The sequence below is a fragment of the Drosophila eugracilis genome, unplaced genomic scaffold (genome assembly GCF_018153835.1).
Source record: "Drosophila eugracilis isolate 14026-0451.02 unplaced genomic scaffold, ASM1815383v1 contig_90, whole genome shotgun sequence".
NCBI classification, from domain to species: Eukaryota; Metazoa; Arthropoda; class Insecta; order Diptera; family Drosophilidae; genus Drosophila; species Drosophila eugracilis.
In genome coordinates, this window is record NW_024573812.1 from 8,759,051 (window position 1) to 8,772,048 (window position 12,998).

Here is a 12,998-nt window from a genome sequence, read left to right on the forward strand (position 1 = left end):
TCTTACATTAGCCTGGGGCGCCATCTACCAGCGGGATTTCACAAAATCCTGTACTAAAACAACATGAATTTTAAAGTGAATTGTGCATTGTTTTTCTATTTTATTTTCCTGATATGCTTTAAACAACTTAATATCATGTGATAAATCTTTTAAGTTAAATCCCAACGTTTTATTTCCCCACCACATATAAACATTTTTTGGTGCATACTCTAGGGAGCTCCTAAAATTTAATTATCACAAGCTGTCTTTTTACATTGCATCCAAAAAGATGGCTATGTTTTTGGTTATTTTTAGGCGTCTCCCAACATTCCAGAGTTTATGGTACATTTATCTTCGTTTTTATCCAATAAGAATGAAATATAAATATTTTTATTATTTTAAAAATGTTTGTCAACATCTTTTTCTTTAAAAATTTCCAAATCTACTAACTAAAATCATTTTAAGTTAATAACGAGATGAGAATGTCTCACATCTTGTCAATCTCCTCGATATTTTTATATCCTTCATTTTACTATATATGTTGAATTAGACATTTTTATATGCCGTTAACACCAACCGAAATTTCATTTTTTGATAAACATTTAATATCATAAAATAAATAATTATTAGACATAATTTTAAAGCTTCCTAAGTCCCAGGTAGTTTGAGTACAGGGCAAAACCCTGTTGGTGGTTTTTCTAAGGGGACTATGTGTCGTGTCCTGGGGTTTTGCTATTACCTAAGCCGGCAATCTCCGATCGCGGTTTTTTCCAGCGGAAGTTCGCGCTCGGCATTAATCGGGTATTTTTGGTGGCCACGGCAGGCAGGCAGATAATTATATCCGGAAATTTGACTTTTCGCTCGTATTTTTCTGGATTTTCGGAGCTCCGAGCGGCATTCGGCTGCGATTTTCTCGGTACGTGTGTGTGGGAATTCACTAATTAGGCATAATGAAACCTTTTCGTGGAGTTCCCCTTGGTTAGGGTTGTGGATTAAAGCGCTTTACGATGGTTGGCAACTGATGATTATATAATAGCGGAATGATTTTGATGGGCAAGCGTCTAAACATTTGCCTTGTTTCCTGGGAAACTCCCTTATATCCGAAACCAAAAATTTCCCCAACTAGAAAAGGTGATTGGGAAAATTTTCAATCAGATAAAGTCAAATAAAATGGGTTTCGATCCTGAAATTTTATATGGATGTATTTTATTTTGACTTTTTTTTATGGTTAAACTTAAGTTTTGTTAAAAGTATAATAAAATATAATATAAGAATAAATAAAGGGATAATAAACAAAAGTTGAAACTTAAAGCTTAAGATGTTATGCTAATATACAACATTTCGTTTTAAAGATTCTTAAAAACGTTTTGTTCTTTTTAAATCAAAAACATTTATAAGATTTTTATCAAAACTGATTGAAAAAATCCTAAAATGAACTAAATTGTTATAAAGAAACTTTAATCTGACTTTGCTACTACTTACCTCTAAATACATAGGCCACAATTTAACAAGCCCAACACCTTTAACTCCAAAAATTGGTTAGGTAGTTCACGAGTTGGTTAAAACTTTTGTTTGTACAATTTCTTATTTTTTGCCATTTATTTAATGGTTCTAATAATAGTTAATAGTTCACAAACTCAGATAAAATATACGCTTTTTTATTTATTTTTATAAATAAGATATGTATTTTTAGGTATTTATATTTAAATTAAAACCATAAAATGAAAGTAAATGTAGCGTAAAACTATTTGAAGGTTGAAACACATTAAGAAAATAAAACAAACTTGGCCCAATGTCAAGTTAAATAGTTACGTTTTTAACAGTTAACAGTTATAAAAAACAAGATTTAAAGATATCAGTTTATTGCTCCTTAAAAATATCAGAATTCAGCTATAGATCAACCTTAAATAAATCATTTAAAATTCACAAAAGAGAGAAGATCATTTATAAGTCATCAATTCAAAGGTATGCCCATTCCCTTTTTGAATCAACAAGTAAAAATATTTCAAAAATTGCCGACAATACCCCTCGTTTTCCCCGTCCCGAATCCCGGCGTCCATTCCCCGATATTTTCCCAAATCGAGAGAAAACCCAAAGAATAACCCAAGAGAGGGCGATGAAAAATCCAGAGCGCAGAGTCAAGGCTCTCTTCATTATTTTTGTTTTTGTATTTTGCAGCCGCCGTTGCCGCTCGAGAAAATCGAAATCCCCCGCCGCCTATGCTGATGCCTGACGTCATACCTGCCGCAGCCGCAGCTTCCGCCATTGGGTGTGAACGAGATGGCCATAAGAGGCGTGCGAACGAGACAACACTAGGGCGGCGGCAGCGAATGGCCGTTGAGCAGCCGCAAAATGTCAATTTGAGCAATGGCCGGAAGGATCGTGCGTCAGTTGCGTTCCGTCAGTGCGTGCGAGAAGATCGATCCACCAAAGCGCGGGCGTGAAACTACAAAGAAGATCTTAAAGTTCCGAATTACAATATATATAGATACATATAGATTTAACTGATTCTAACTCAAGAAGTGTTTAAGTTAACTCAGAAAGATAACCAAATGATGAGCGCTCGCTCGGTGTCGCCCAAAGTGCTGCTGGACATTAGCTACAAGCCCACATTGCCCAATATCATGGAGCTGCAGCACAATGTGATCAAGCTTATCCAGGTGGAGCAGCAGGCCTATATGCAATCGGGGTACCAACTGCAGCACCATCAGCAGCAACATCACCACTCCCACCAGCAGCAGCAGCAGCAGCAGCAGCAACAACCCATCTATGCGCCACTGCCCTCGGAATATGCGGCTTTTGGCATTACGGAATTGGAGGATAACGACTATAATATACCCAGCAATGAGGTACTCAGCACCAGCAGCAATCAGAGTGCCCAAAGTGCCAGCCTGGAGCTAAATAACAACAATACCAGCAGCAACAACACCAGCTCCGGCAACAATCCGAGTGTTTTCGATTCCCAGACTGGCAGTGGTTCCTCTTGGAACGAGCATGGCAAGAGGGCCAGGAGCAGTGGCGATTATGACTGTCAAACCGGAGGATCACTGGCCATGCAGCCAGAGCACAAGAAGCTAATCCACCAGCAACAGCAACAGCAACAGCAGCAGCAACATCAGCAGCAGCAGCACATTTATGCGGATTACTTACCCACCACAGTGGATGAAGTTGCCTCGGCACAATCTTGTCCAGGAGTTCAGAGCACCTGCGCCTCCCCGCACTCTCACTTTGAGTTTCCCGATGACGAATTGCCAGAGCACAAGGCTCAGGTTTTCCTGCCACTCTACAGCAACCAGCAACAGTCTCAGCAGCAACAGCAGCAGCAACACCAACAGACCCACGCCCAAATGCACTTCCAGAATGCTTATAGACAAAGCTTCGAGGGCTATGAACCGGCTAACTCCCTGAATGGCAGTGCCTATTCCAGCTCGGATCGGGATGATATGGAGTATGCCCGCCACACCGCCTTGAGTTCTGTGAGCGATCTTAATGGCGGAGTCATGTCGCCGGCCTGTTTGGCCGATGATGGCAGTGCCGGGAGTTTGCTGGACGGCTCGGATGCCGGCGGAAAGGCTTTCCGGAAACCACGTCGGCGGCTGAAGCGGAAGCCGAGCAAAACGGATGAAACAGACGAGTTCAGCAACCAAAGGGTTATGGCCAATGTAAGGGAACGCCAGCGCACCCAGAGCCTCAACGATGCCTTCAAGTCCCTGCAGCAGATCATCCCAACATTGCCCAGCGACAAGCTCAGCAAGATCCAGACCCTTAAACTGGCAACAAGGTAATATATCTTTCTGAAGTATTTTTTGTTTAGAAGTAGAAAAGACTAGATGTCATTCTTAAAATTAGATTAATATCCTTTTCATTATTACCTTCCTATGTTGATCAAATTTGAATGAAAGCTGTAAGCTTTCCATAACGAAAAGGCTCAATATAAGGTAGTAGAAGTTGTCAAAATACACACTCTAATTTCAATTCTTAAAGGCATTTTTTAATGATAGTTTGACAGTAGATCCTAATTCTTAAATAGTTATTCTAATAATAACAAAATTCCCACTTCAAACTTACAGTTTACTGATTAATTGTTGATCAAATTAGAAAAATGTTTGGATTATTTCCCATAATCAATATCTGGTTTTAAAATGAAAAGTATTTTAGCTAATTAAAGTGTTATTTCAAGTGGAACTTAGCAACATAACAAACATTTATTGCCTACAATAAAGGCTCTTAACACATTTTTCAAGTCTTAACTAATCAAGAACTTCTCTTTAACTTGCAGATACATCGACTTCCTGTGCCGCATGCTCAGCTCGAGTGATATATCCCTGCTGAAGGCCTTGGAAGCCCAGGGCTCGACTTCGGCCTACGGATCGGCCAGTTCCCTACTTAGTGCCGCTGCCAATGGAGCTGAGGCCGATCTCAAGTGCCTGCGCAAGGCCAACGGAGCACCCATCATCCCGCCCGAGAAGCTGAGTTATCTTTTTGGGGTGTGGCGCATGGAGGGCGATGTCCAGCACCAAAAGGCATAGCACCGGATCGTGGCACTATATACTATATACTATATACTATAGACTATATTATATGCCTGTCAAGGATCCAAAAGGGGCTTCCAGCAGCAACTATCGTGTGAATTCCAGAGCCCTGGCCGCTCTCACTCTTCAATTCTCTGTCACTCTTTCCAGATATATGTCGATTAGATGTCTAAGCATAAAACCTACGTTTAAAGCCTATTTAATTTTATAGTCTAAACTAAATTAATTGTAAAAACGAAACAAGCCAAGAAACAAAGAAAAGCCATGAACAAAACCAGACGCCATTTTGCATTCATTTGGATCTTTCCGTTTGTGGTTGGTGGAACGTCGTCCCCTCCACTAAATTGGGCGCGAAAATGTCTTCGCTGGGGGGGTCGGTCCCCGGGTTTTGGACTTTTTGTCTTATAAAACGGAGGCAATCGAAGCGACGTCGACATACTTAGAGCGTAACGTCATTCCGCCGACAGATGGACTGTATGTATCTTGCGAGATACACATATTGCATCCTATAGATGCTCAGTCAGTTTCATGGGAAGACATACAGATACAGATACCCGCGCTGCCGCGAATGGAGCAACACATCCACATCCGGTTGATTTATGTTCAAAAACATAAAAACTGTTTACAAAGTATACCAGAGCAAAGTATTTATGTCGCCAAAATGCGTGCTTAAAATGCTCATAATTAGCTCAGTCAGATAATTTAGTTGCCGTCTTTTTTGGTGACTGGAACTGGACCTGCTCCTTCTGCTCATCAAAGGCTTGCAATCGCTCCGATCGCTCCCGTTCATAGTTGTTGACTTAATTGCTTTTTAAATGACAGCTCTCGGTGCTCGAAAGTGCTCTCCGCTCTATATACATTGTAAGCAGCTTATTTTGAAATCTTCTCAAAGATCTGCAAACACATTTTGTGTGGATACAAATTTAGATTTTGTATTTGGAACTGGTTAAATTGGCATATCGCATGCATGTTGACAGGTTGTCGTTGGCTTGGGGCTTGGGGAGTGCTCGTTTTCAAAGTGTTAGAACAAATTAGAGGAAAGTATTTTGAAGATTATCTTAGATAATGAGGCATAATACTTGAAACACGAAAAGGGGCGTGATCCACTTAACAACTAATCTTGATTTCTGTTTGATCACTTCACACATCGATAAATTAAGAATAATACAAAAGTCTTTGATATATTTCCCTGCCAATTACTTTGCTACTTAAAAAATTATAAACTTTAAAAGTTAAATTCTTTATTTTTCCTAGAAATTTGTGGCATTTTGCAAAACTGTAATTCAAATATGTACTTATTAAAAAAAAGTTCCTTCTTCTGTATCTTATTCTGTTAGTTAGTTATCATCAGCGGAAATGATAAGACTTAATTGTAATGTTTGGGTGGAAATGGGTGGTTAGTTGAGTGGGGTGCGGTTGTGGGATTAACCCTTCCTTCTGCTGCCATTTGCTGGGGGTTGGGAAGTGGCGGGAAAACGCAGTTGTACATGGCCTCTGGTAGCGGCTTCAGGGTAGTAGACTTCTTGATGTGGCGGTTGGTAGTCGAAGTCTAACGAAGATAGGGCAAGCGAAAGGGGTCCAAACCTTGCTGAGTGCTCTTCTGCGCGGAGTAGATGCACGGGAGAGCGGGACTTGGGAGGCTTGGAGGCTAGTAAGCCGCGAGTTGTAGAGATGGAGTACTAAGAGCGGGAAGTGTAAGAAGTATGGGTAAGCCGTATTTTTTACCGTGGCCTGAACATGCATAATTTCTAACCATTTCAAAAAGGCTATTTGCTACCTTTCAGAATAATGAATACATACAAAAATAGGTGGAAATGTCATAGATTATGACAACAATCATAAATTTAAAGAAAAGAATAATAAAAATGAATCCTTATCTCTGTTTACAACTGCTACGTATATATACTGAAATCTTGGCATTAATTCAAGTGCCTATTCCAAATAGTATTATTATCAATTCTAACAAATCAACTACTGATAATTTACGTGTTGTCTAAGTCACAAAAACATATATATATTCATATTATAGTTTATATACGTTCGAAATACACTTCAATGGCACTGCCTCTTTGGTCTGATCATCATTTGGGCACGTTTTAGCGAGTAGGTGTGTCCCTTCCACTGATACCAGTTAATGCCCTTTCCATGTGCAGTATCTCCATATTTACCAGCCAAGTTGCTAAAAAAATATAAATAAATACTAAATTTTCAGGCTTAAATTTAATGTTAGAAAATATGTATACCTGTGATGGCAGGCATTGTACCACCAAGCACTGCTGTAATTTGTGGCACAGTTCACAGTTCCATGTTTGTCATTATCGCGATCTTTGGTAGTGAACTTTTGGCCCAAATGGGTGGCCATAGCATCACCGGCATTACCTGAGGTATTACCCAATGATTCGAGGGCGAAACCGTCCTTCTCTGAACCGATTCTAAAGTTATCATACATCTGGTAACGCCGCTCTCCCTCGTTGTCCTCCAAAAGAACCAACATTTCTTGGGTCTGGGATGAAGTTATGGCGTGTAGCTTATCGAGTCCTAGGAAAAATTCATTCTCCAATTTCCCAAAACCGTTTTTATAGTCGTTCCAATCCCGGAAAAAGTCCTCGCTACCGTCTGAGCGACGTAAGAATATAGTCCAACCGCCACCTTGACTCAGCTGATCACAGGCCACCACAAACGGGTGTTTACTGTACTCGGGCACCACGATCACATTGATTTCACTGTGCTGGGTAAGCACTGAAGGTTCGGCACAGCTTTTTCCATACCACTTAGTCTCCACTCCAATTTTGGATAGACAACTTTCCACTTTTTCATTAAGATCTTCTAGTAACTCGCCATGTCGCTCCTGCTCTACTCTGAAATTATAGTAATTAGTTTTAGTTTTAATTATAGTTAAATTGTTAATTAGAAATACAAACCGCACTGCAATCATCTGAGATCGAATGGATGCTGCATTCCCGCAAATTGTTGATATTTCACACACTTTTTCAGCATTTAGGCAAGCTGAAATACTGATTATTAATATTATGACTAGCCTAGATCGCTGCATGACTACTGTACAGGGCAATTGATTAGCCAAGACTGAGCTGAGATGCTGTTAGAAGTACCTAAAGTTCTCGGGATTCCTTATCACAAATGCGGTAATCTCTTCTGAATATTGTAGTGCTTTCCCGAAGATTGTTTACGTGTTACTCTTAATATTTGTTTTGAATTCTCAGACGGAATTAATGCTTTTCTAGCAGTGATTCCCCTGAAGTTTTATTCTTCATTACAGCGAAAAACCAATTCTCTTCTGTACCTGATTACAAAATTAAAAGCCAAATTGTGTAAATTACATATATTTTTAGTTTATATTTTATTTAAAGACTTTAGTAAGTAATCTTAATAACAAATTCCATAGAGTTTATGCTTTCAAATTCCTACAATATCAAAATAATTACTGAGAATGCAGACAGACACCTTAAGTTTTCTTAAGCTTGTTCAGCTTTTCCAGCTTGTTTTTCCATCGCATGTTTGTCCAAATAATCTATTAACGAAAAGAAAATTAGCCACCCTGCCGATCAGATCAATAAACCCGAATCACCATTTTATATTTCTGGCAATAGTCGTATAACAAACGCCGAATTTCCGAAGAATTTCAGCATCTAATTAAGGCGGAAAACTATATGTAAGAGAAATCATGAGAACAGAAAGAGACAGAGTTCAAGAACAATTGATTTATTCGAGTATTGGTTGCCAGAACGCCCATTTTCCGGGACGCTTGATGAATGAATCGGAATAGCGGAGGCCAAGATATGTGCTAGAACCCAAATCTTCTGGACTGGCGGCGCCTATTCCTTCAGAGAGTCAGCGAGGGCTAAGAAAATCGTGGCAAAGGACCTGAACCTGGATTCCCGGCATTGTTTTCATTTCATTTACGAGTCGCTCGCCCACACATATGTTGGGAAAATAATAAGAAAAACCGTTTTTTCCCTGGCATGAGGTCCTTTTCGCTGCGCAGCAAGATTTGCAGTCCTTAGGCGCATAGCACATGCCATTGATTACCATGTGTGGGAATTAGCCTTGCGAAAAAAAAATCGAAGTTAGTTAAAATCACACGTAAAGAGGCAAAGCCAATGGCAATGGCCCTCGTCGTCCTTGCAGGGATCTCACTCGTCCTGCGGTGATCCTATCCTCCCTCAGGCATGTTCTAAATTTAGCTACAGGATTTATGGTCCTCATGTCATTTGAGCCGCTCTTCCAGTACTTTTTAAGAAACCCCTGGAACTTCATACTACATATATTGGAAAAAGGAAGAGAGTGGCTGCAGTGGGAGAGAGGGCGTTGACAGTTTTGTGTCTCCCATTTTTAGGTAGCTACTAGGCTATGAATCCCAAATCACTTTATTCCCCTCCTTGGATCCTCAAGGTGGTTCCCTGAATATATGTACTCCCTGTTTTCCTTTGGGGGGCCGAACTAAAACAATGTTCAGCGGAAATTCTACTCGGTAATTGCAGTAACTGAAACTAATACAGTGGAAAAAGATGAGTTCCCCCTTCAGTTTTCCTTGGGTTTTCAGAGTTTTGAGTTCAGCATCATGTGTCAAAGGGGAAAACATTTTGGGAGCCCATATCAAGTGCATTAGGTTGACAAATATTGACAGGAGTTTCGGTTCAATAACATAATAAGATATTGTTATAAATAAATCGCTATCTCTCAAGCAAGCTAGGCAAATAATTTTACATTTTAAATTGAAATTCATTTGTTGGTATATATAACCCCATTCCTTAACCTTAGATACAAACAATTTCATTCTCCGAATTCATTTGTAAAAATGTATCAAGAAATGAAACAAAAATTTCATCAAAACTCAACACAAGGTACTTTTAATATTCCGTTGTATTCTTTGCAAAGTTCAGAAATATGATCAACCCGCTTTCAGCTGCGAATTCTCATTCCCAACCAAGATCCCTTAGCCATTCCCAGACAAGCAGATGACCGTATCCGTGTCCATGTTAAAGTCAAAACGGTGTGTCCAAAAATTATACGAAGCGTTTCCGATTTCAAAGTAAAAACCAGACAGTCAGACGAGGAGGAAACCGAAACGGAAGCGTTTGCTGGCCACTTGGAGATCGCAATGCATTGTTGTGACCCATTCGCAGACTCATTTGTGCCCCGCTGATTGATTGCCAATGGGAAGCTGCCAGCCCCCCTACCTCCGTTCATGGGCGTAGGTGTGCTTGTTTTCTCCTCACAGAGGAGCTCTGTCTGCTACTGCAACCCCATTGCTACACCCAAGACCATTCTTCTCTGACCCATCTCGACACCCCTATTCCTGGGGGAAACATCTGGTTCACGCAACGCTTGCACCGACAACCAAATATGCAAACAGCTCGACGGCTCAAGTAATTAAAATCATCGATATAGGCGCATTCGTTCACGGAGGTGCTGCCTGCATTTTCGAGTGCATTTGGCCAATCAATCAGCGATCAAAGTTCATAGATCCTCCGGAGGATTGGATTCCAAGGGGGCGAGGGAGGTGGTGGGCCAGCGCTGACTAATGGCCACCGATGATGAAGTCGGCCGATCTGTCCATCAGCAACAATAACAAAAAGCCCAGCTAATGTAGTGAATGTGCATCTACAAGATACATATTGATGTGTACGTAAATGTTTGTTTATGGCCTAGCTCTGTATGGGTGTGTGTGTTTGTGTGGAAGTTCATAAAAAGACAAGTGAATAAAATCTTTAAGAGGAGTCTTGCGACTAAGATATACCCTTTAAAGTGGTTTCTAGACAAATTTGTTTTTACCTTACTTCACTTAGTAGTTTTACTAAATGTCTATCTTATTAAAAATCTATCAACATTTCTAAGTTTTAACTTAACAGTAAATAATTAGGTGGAATATTTATAAACTTAGCTAAAGTAGGCCAAAACTGATTCTCCAAATCCTTAACTAAGGCGTATTTAAAAGCTATTGAGATTACCTTTATACATTTTTGATATTATCCTTAGTTTCAAATTTATTTTCTAATACCGTCTTAACTTTTTAGGAGGTATAACAATAAAAATGAAAGTAAGAATGATTTCTTATGTTAACAAACAAATTTTCTTTTATTTTTCTTTGGAATTTTCTGTTAATTTCAAAATCCGAATTCCCTGTATCCTTTCTAGCAATATCCCAACCTTATAAAATATTATCTTTTATCCTTTTAAAATATTGTCTTTTACCATTTCTTAATATATTTCATATATAGTACCTATAACTTCATCAGCCTTATTCCCCTAATTTCTTACAGTGGCACTTACAGGGTATTTGACTGGAAGTAATTGACCGGAGGCGTGAAAAAAGGGGCAGAAGAGAGCCGATCGCTACTATGGCCATCTCGCTCACTCGTCCGCCCCGTTGCCAACCCTGTACGGATCCAATTCCGGACGGAGTGACGGACGGGCTGTGCCTCGCATCGGTCGCATAAATATTTTGCTTTTATATTTTTTCAGCCGAAGATGCGCACAGCACATAAAAAGCAACTTGCCACATACGCACACACACACACACACACGCACATAGATGAGATTGTAGTTGTCTATAAACAAAAAACAATCCATAAAAAAGCCCAACAACGACGGCGGTCGACATCCAAAAAGGAACATCCCCGGCAACAAGAACAACAATAAGAAAGACGAAGGAAAAACCAAACCAAACTTTTGTTTATTTACATAAAAACATTTTAGTGACTTGGCCCGCAGGCAAAAACTGTTGACTTCTACCCCCTCCAGACGCCTCCCTAACATTCAGGAAGTAAGTAAAACGCTTTCTCAACGGCAAAGTACAAGAATGTGATCAAAGATCAAAACGATATATGCCCAAGATCAATGGGTTGTGTTATAAAGATCCAGTTTAGGCAACAGGTCAAAGGGGAGGCATTTATATGCAATATTAATCGGTTCTGTTAATATTTATATGGAAAAACTATTAACTATTAAATATTAAGATCAATCAGAAAAAAATATGCTCTGAAAAAGTTCAACCTTAGGAAGACGATCAAGGTAGATTCCCACCTGCTTTTTATTTTAGTCATTTAAATATATTTTTAAAATTACTTAGCCAGAAGTTTGGACCATATAATATTTTTTAGCATAGTTTACTAATTTATTTTGATTTTATAAATTATTTTCAGTTTGGTTGTGAAAAGAGTTTTCTGGAATAATGCTTACTAGAGAATTTTCCCTGAAATATGTTATTAATGTTTATATTTTTAAAATTGAATTAAATTGTTAAAAAACGAAATTTCATATACCTCTTTTTTCTACGTGCAAAATATAAATTGCTTAATGCCTCCCAAAGGGAAAACAAAAGACTGAAGACGGGAAATCAAAAGATTAAAAATGGTGAATTCCTTGTTCTGGGAACCCGATCATCTCTGATGTAAACGCTTGACACTTTGCGCCAAGATCTCGCCTTACCCCTCCACCCCTCCCTCGCGCTTTCCCTTTGGCCAACCGCAGCCGGCAGCAGGCAACATCTGGCGTAAGGGAAAAGATTAATTTCTGACAGAGCGGGAGCGTCCCCAAAGGCGGCCATACATATAGACATATAGCCAAAGAAGAACAAGATTCGATGGCGGCAAACCCACAAAAAATCAATTAGAAAGCCGAAAGTCGAATGAGATTATACCCGTTATATTATAATTTGAATATGACAAATTGAAAATATTTCCTTTTCTCACATTAACAAATGTAGATTTCCATTTAAAGTTTTTATATTTTTACTTAATTATTGTCGAAGATTTGCCATTTTGTTTTAAGGATGAATTTATGCCAAATAAATTGTAATATATATTAAAGGAATAATATCTTATGAATATAAAAATGATGTTATTTTAAATTTTTTATACAATTTTTAAATTAAAATCATCCTGAAAAAAACAAAATCTTTAACGGCTCTAAAAACGGCTTAGATAAACCCAACATAGTCACTAAAACTAACCACTAACCAATATGCCCCAAAATAAATGCTTGAATGGCGAAAAATTATTCATGCCACCGTTGATGGATATGAACATCGACGTCGATGCTGAAGAGAGAGTTTTCCACGCCGCGCTTTTCACGGTCACATCCATTAATCCCGCCGAGCGCGTCGTAACACAATATACCATATATGTCGGAAAAGTCGGATGAGAAAGTATACATATATCTCCGTTGGATTTGCGTTAGTCCCAGTTGAAAGAGGCGACAGTGCGTCTCTAGAACTAATCATTAGACCCATAAAACATCGCCTTGAAATTGAATTCCTTCATTTCGGGACTTAGTCGCACTCTCGAGGGATTGCTTCTTGGGTTCCTCTTTAGTACTTCATTATGGACGCCCTAACGATGTTGTTTTAATGATCTCAAAAACTCGACAAAAATCCACTTGACAAAATCCACAAGAAGTTCCCTTCTCAAGTGCCGAAACGCAGAGAGAGGGGGCGAAGGGCAAGCCACCGAAGGGTAAAATATATTC

General features: G+C 39.3%; 2 protein-coding genes across 2 annotated transcripts; one reads left to right on the forward strand and one right to left on the reverse strand.

Moving 5' to 3' along the window:
- The first annotated feature begins 2,327 nt into the window (after window positions 1–2,327).
- On the forward strand, window positions 2,328–4,769 carry LOC108113286 (protein twist). Its single transcript, XM_017223836.2, has 2 exons — window positions 2,328–3,760; window positions 4,259–4,769. Exons 1-2 carry the CDS (start codon window positions 2,532–2,534, stop codon window positions 4,506–4,508), a joined length of 1,479 nt encoding a protein of 492 aa, XP_017079325.2. The 5' UTR covers window positions 2,328–2,531; the 3' UTR covers window positions 4,509–4,769.
- A 1,738-nt stretch (window positions 4,770–6,507) lies between these two features.
- On the reverse strand, window positions 6,508–7,584 carry LOC108113287 (ryncolin-2-like). The gene is made up of 3 exons (XM_017223837.2): window positions 7,433–7,584; window positions 6,755–7,369; window positions 6,508–6,690 (listed from the first exon to the last, which is right to left on the reverse strand). The coding sequence occupies exons 1-3, from the start codon at window positions 7,561–7,563 to the stop codon at window positions 6,564–6,566; spliced, it is 873 nt and encodes a 290-aa protein (XP_017079326.2). The 5' UTR covers window positions 7,564–7,584; the 3' UTR covers window positions 6,508–6,563.
- Window positions 7,585–12,998: the final 5,414 nt, after the last annotated feature.

Excerpts from the sequence above, each read along its gene's own strand:
- LOC108113286 (XM_017223836.2), top strand. The coding sequence starts at position 2,532 with ATGATGAGCGCTCGCTCGGTGTCGCCCAAAGTGCTGCTGGACATTAGC. Across the intron at positions 3,761-4,258 it reads ACCCTTAAACTGGCAACAAG|ATACATCGACTTCCTGTGCC; the intron begins GTAATATATCTT and ends TTTAACTTGCAG.
- LOC108113287 (XM_017223837.2), bottom strand. The coding sequence starts at position 7,563 with ATGCAGCGATCTAGGCTAGTCATAATATTAATAATCAGTATTTCAGCT. Across the intron at positions 7,370-7,432 it reads TCTCAGATGATTGCAGTGCG|AGTAGAGCAGGAGCGACATG; the intron begins GTTTGTATTTCT and ends CTATAATTTCAG. Across the intron at positions 6,691-6,754 it reads TACAATGCCTGCCATCACAG|CAACTTGGCTGGTAAATATG; the intron begins GTATACATATTT and ends ATATTTTTTTAG.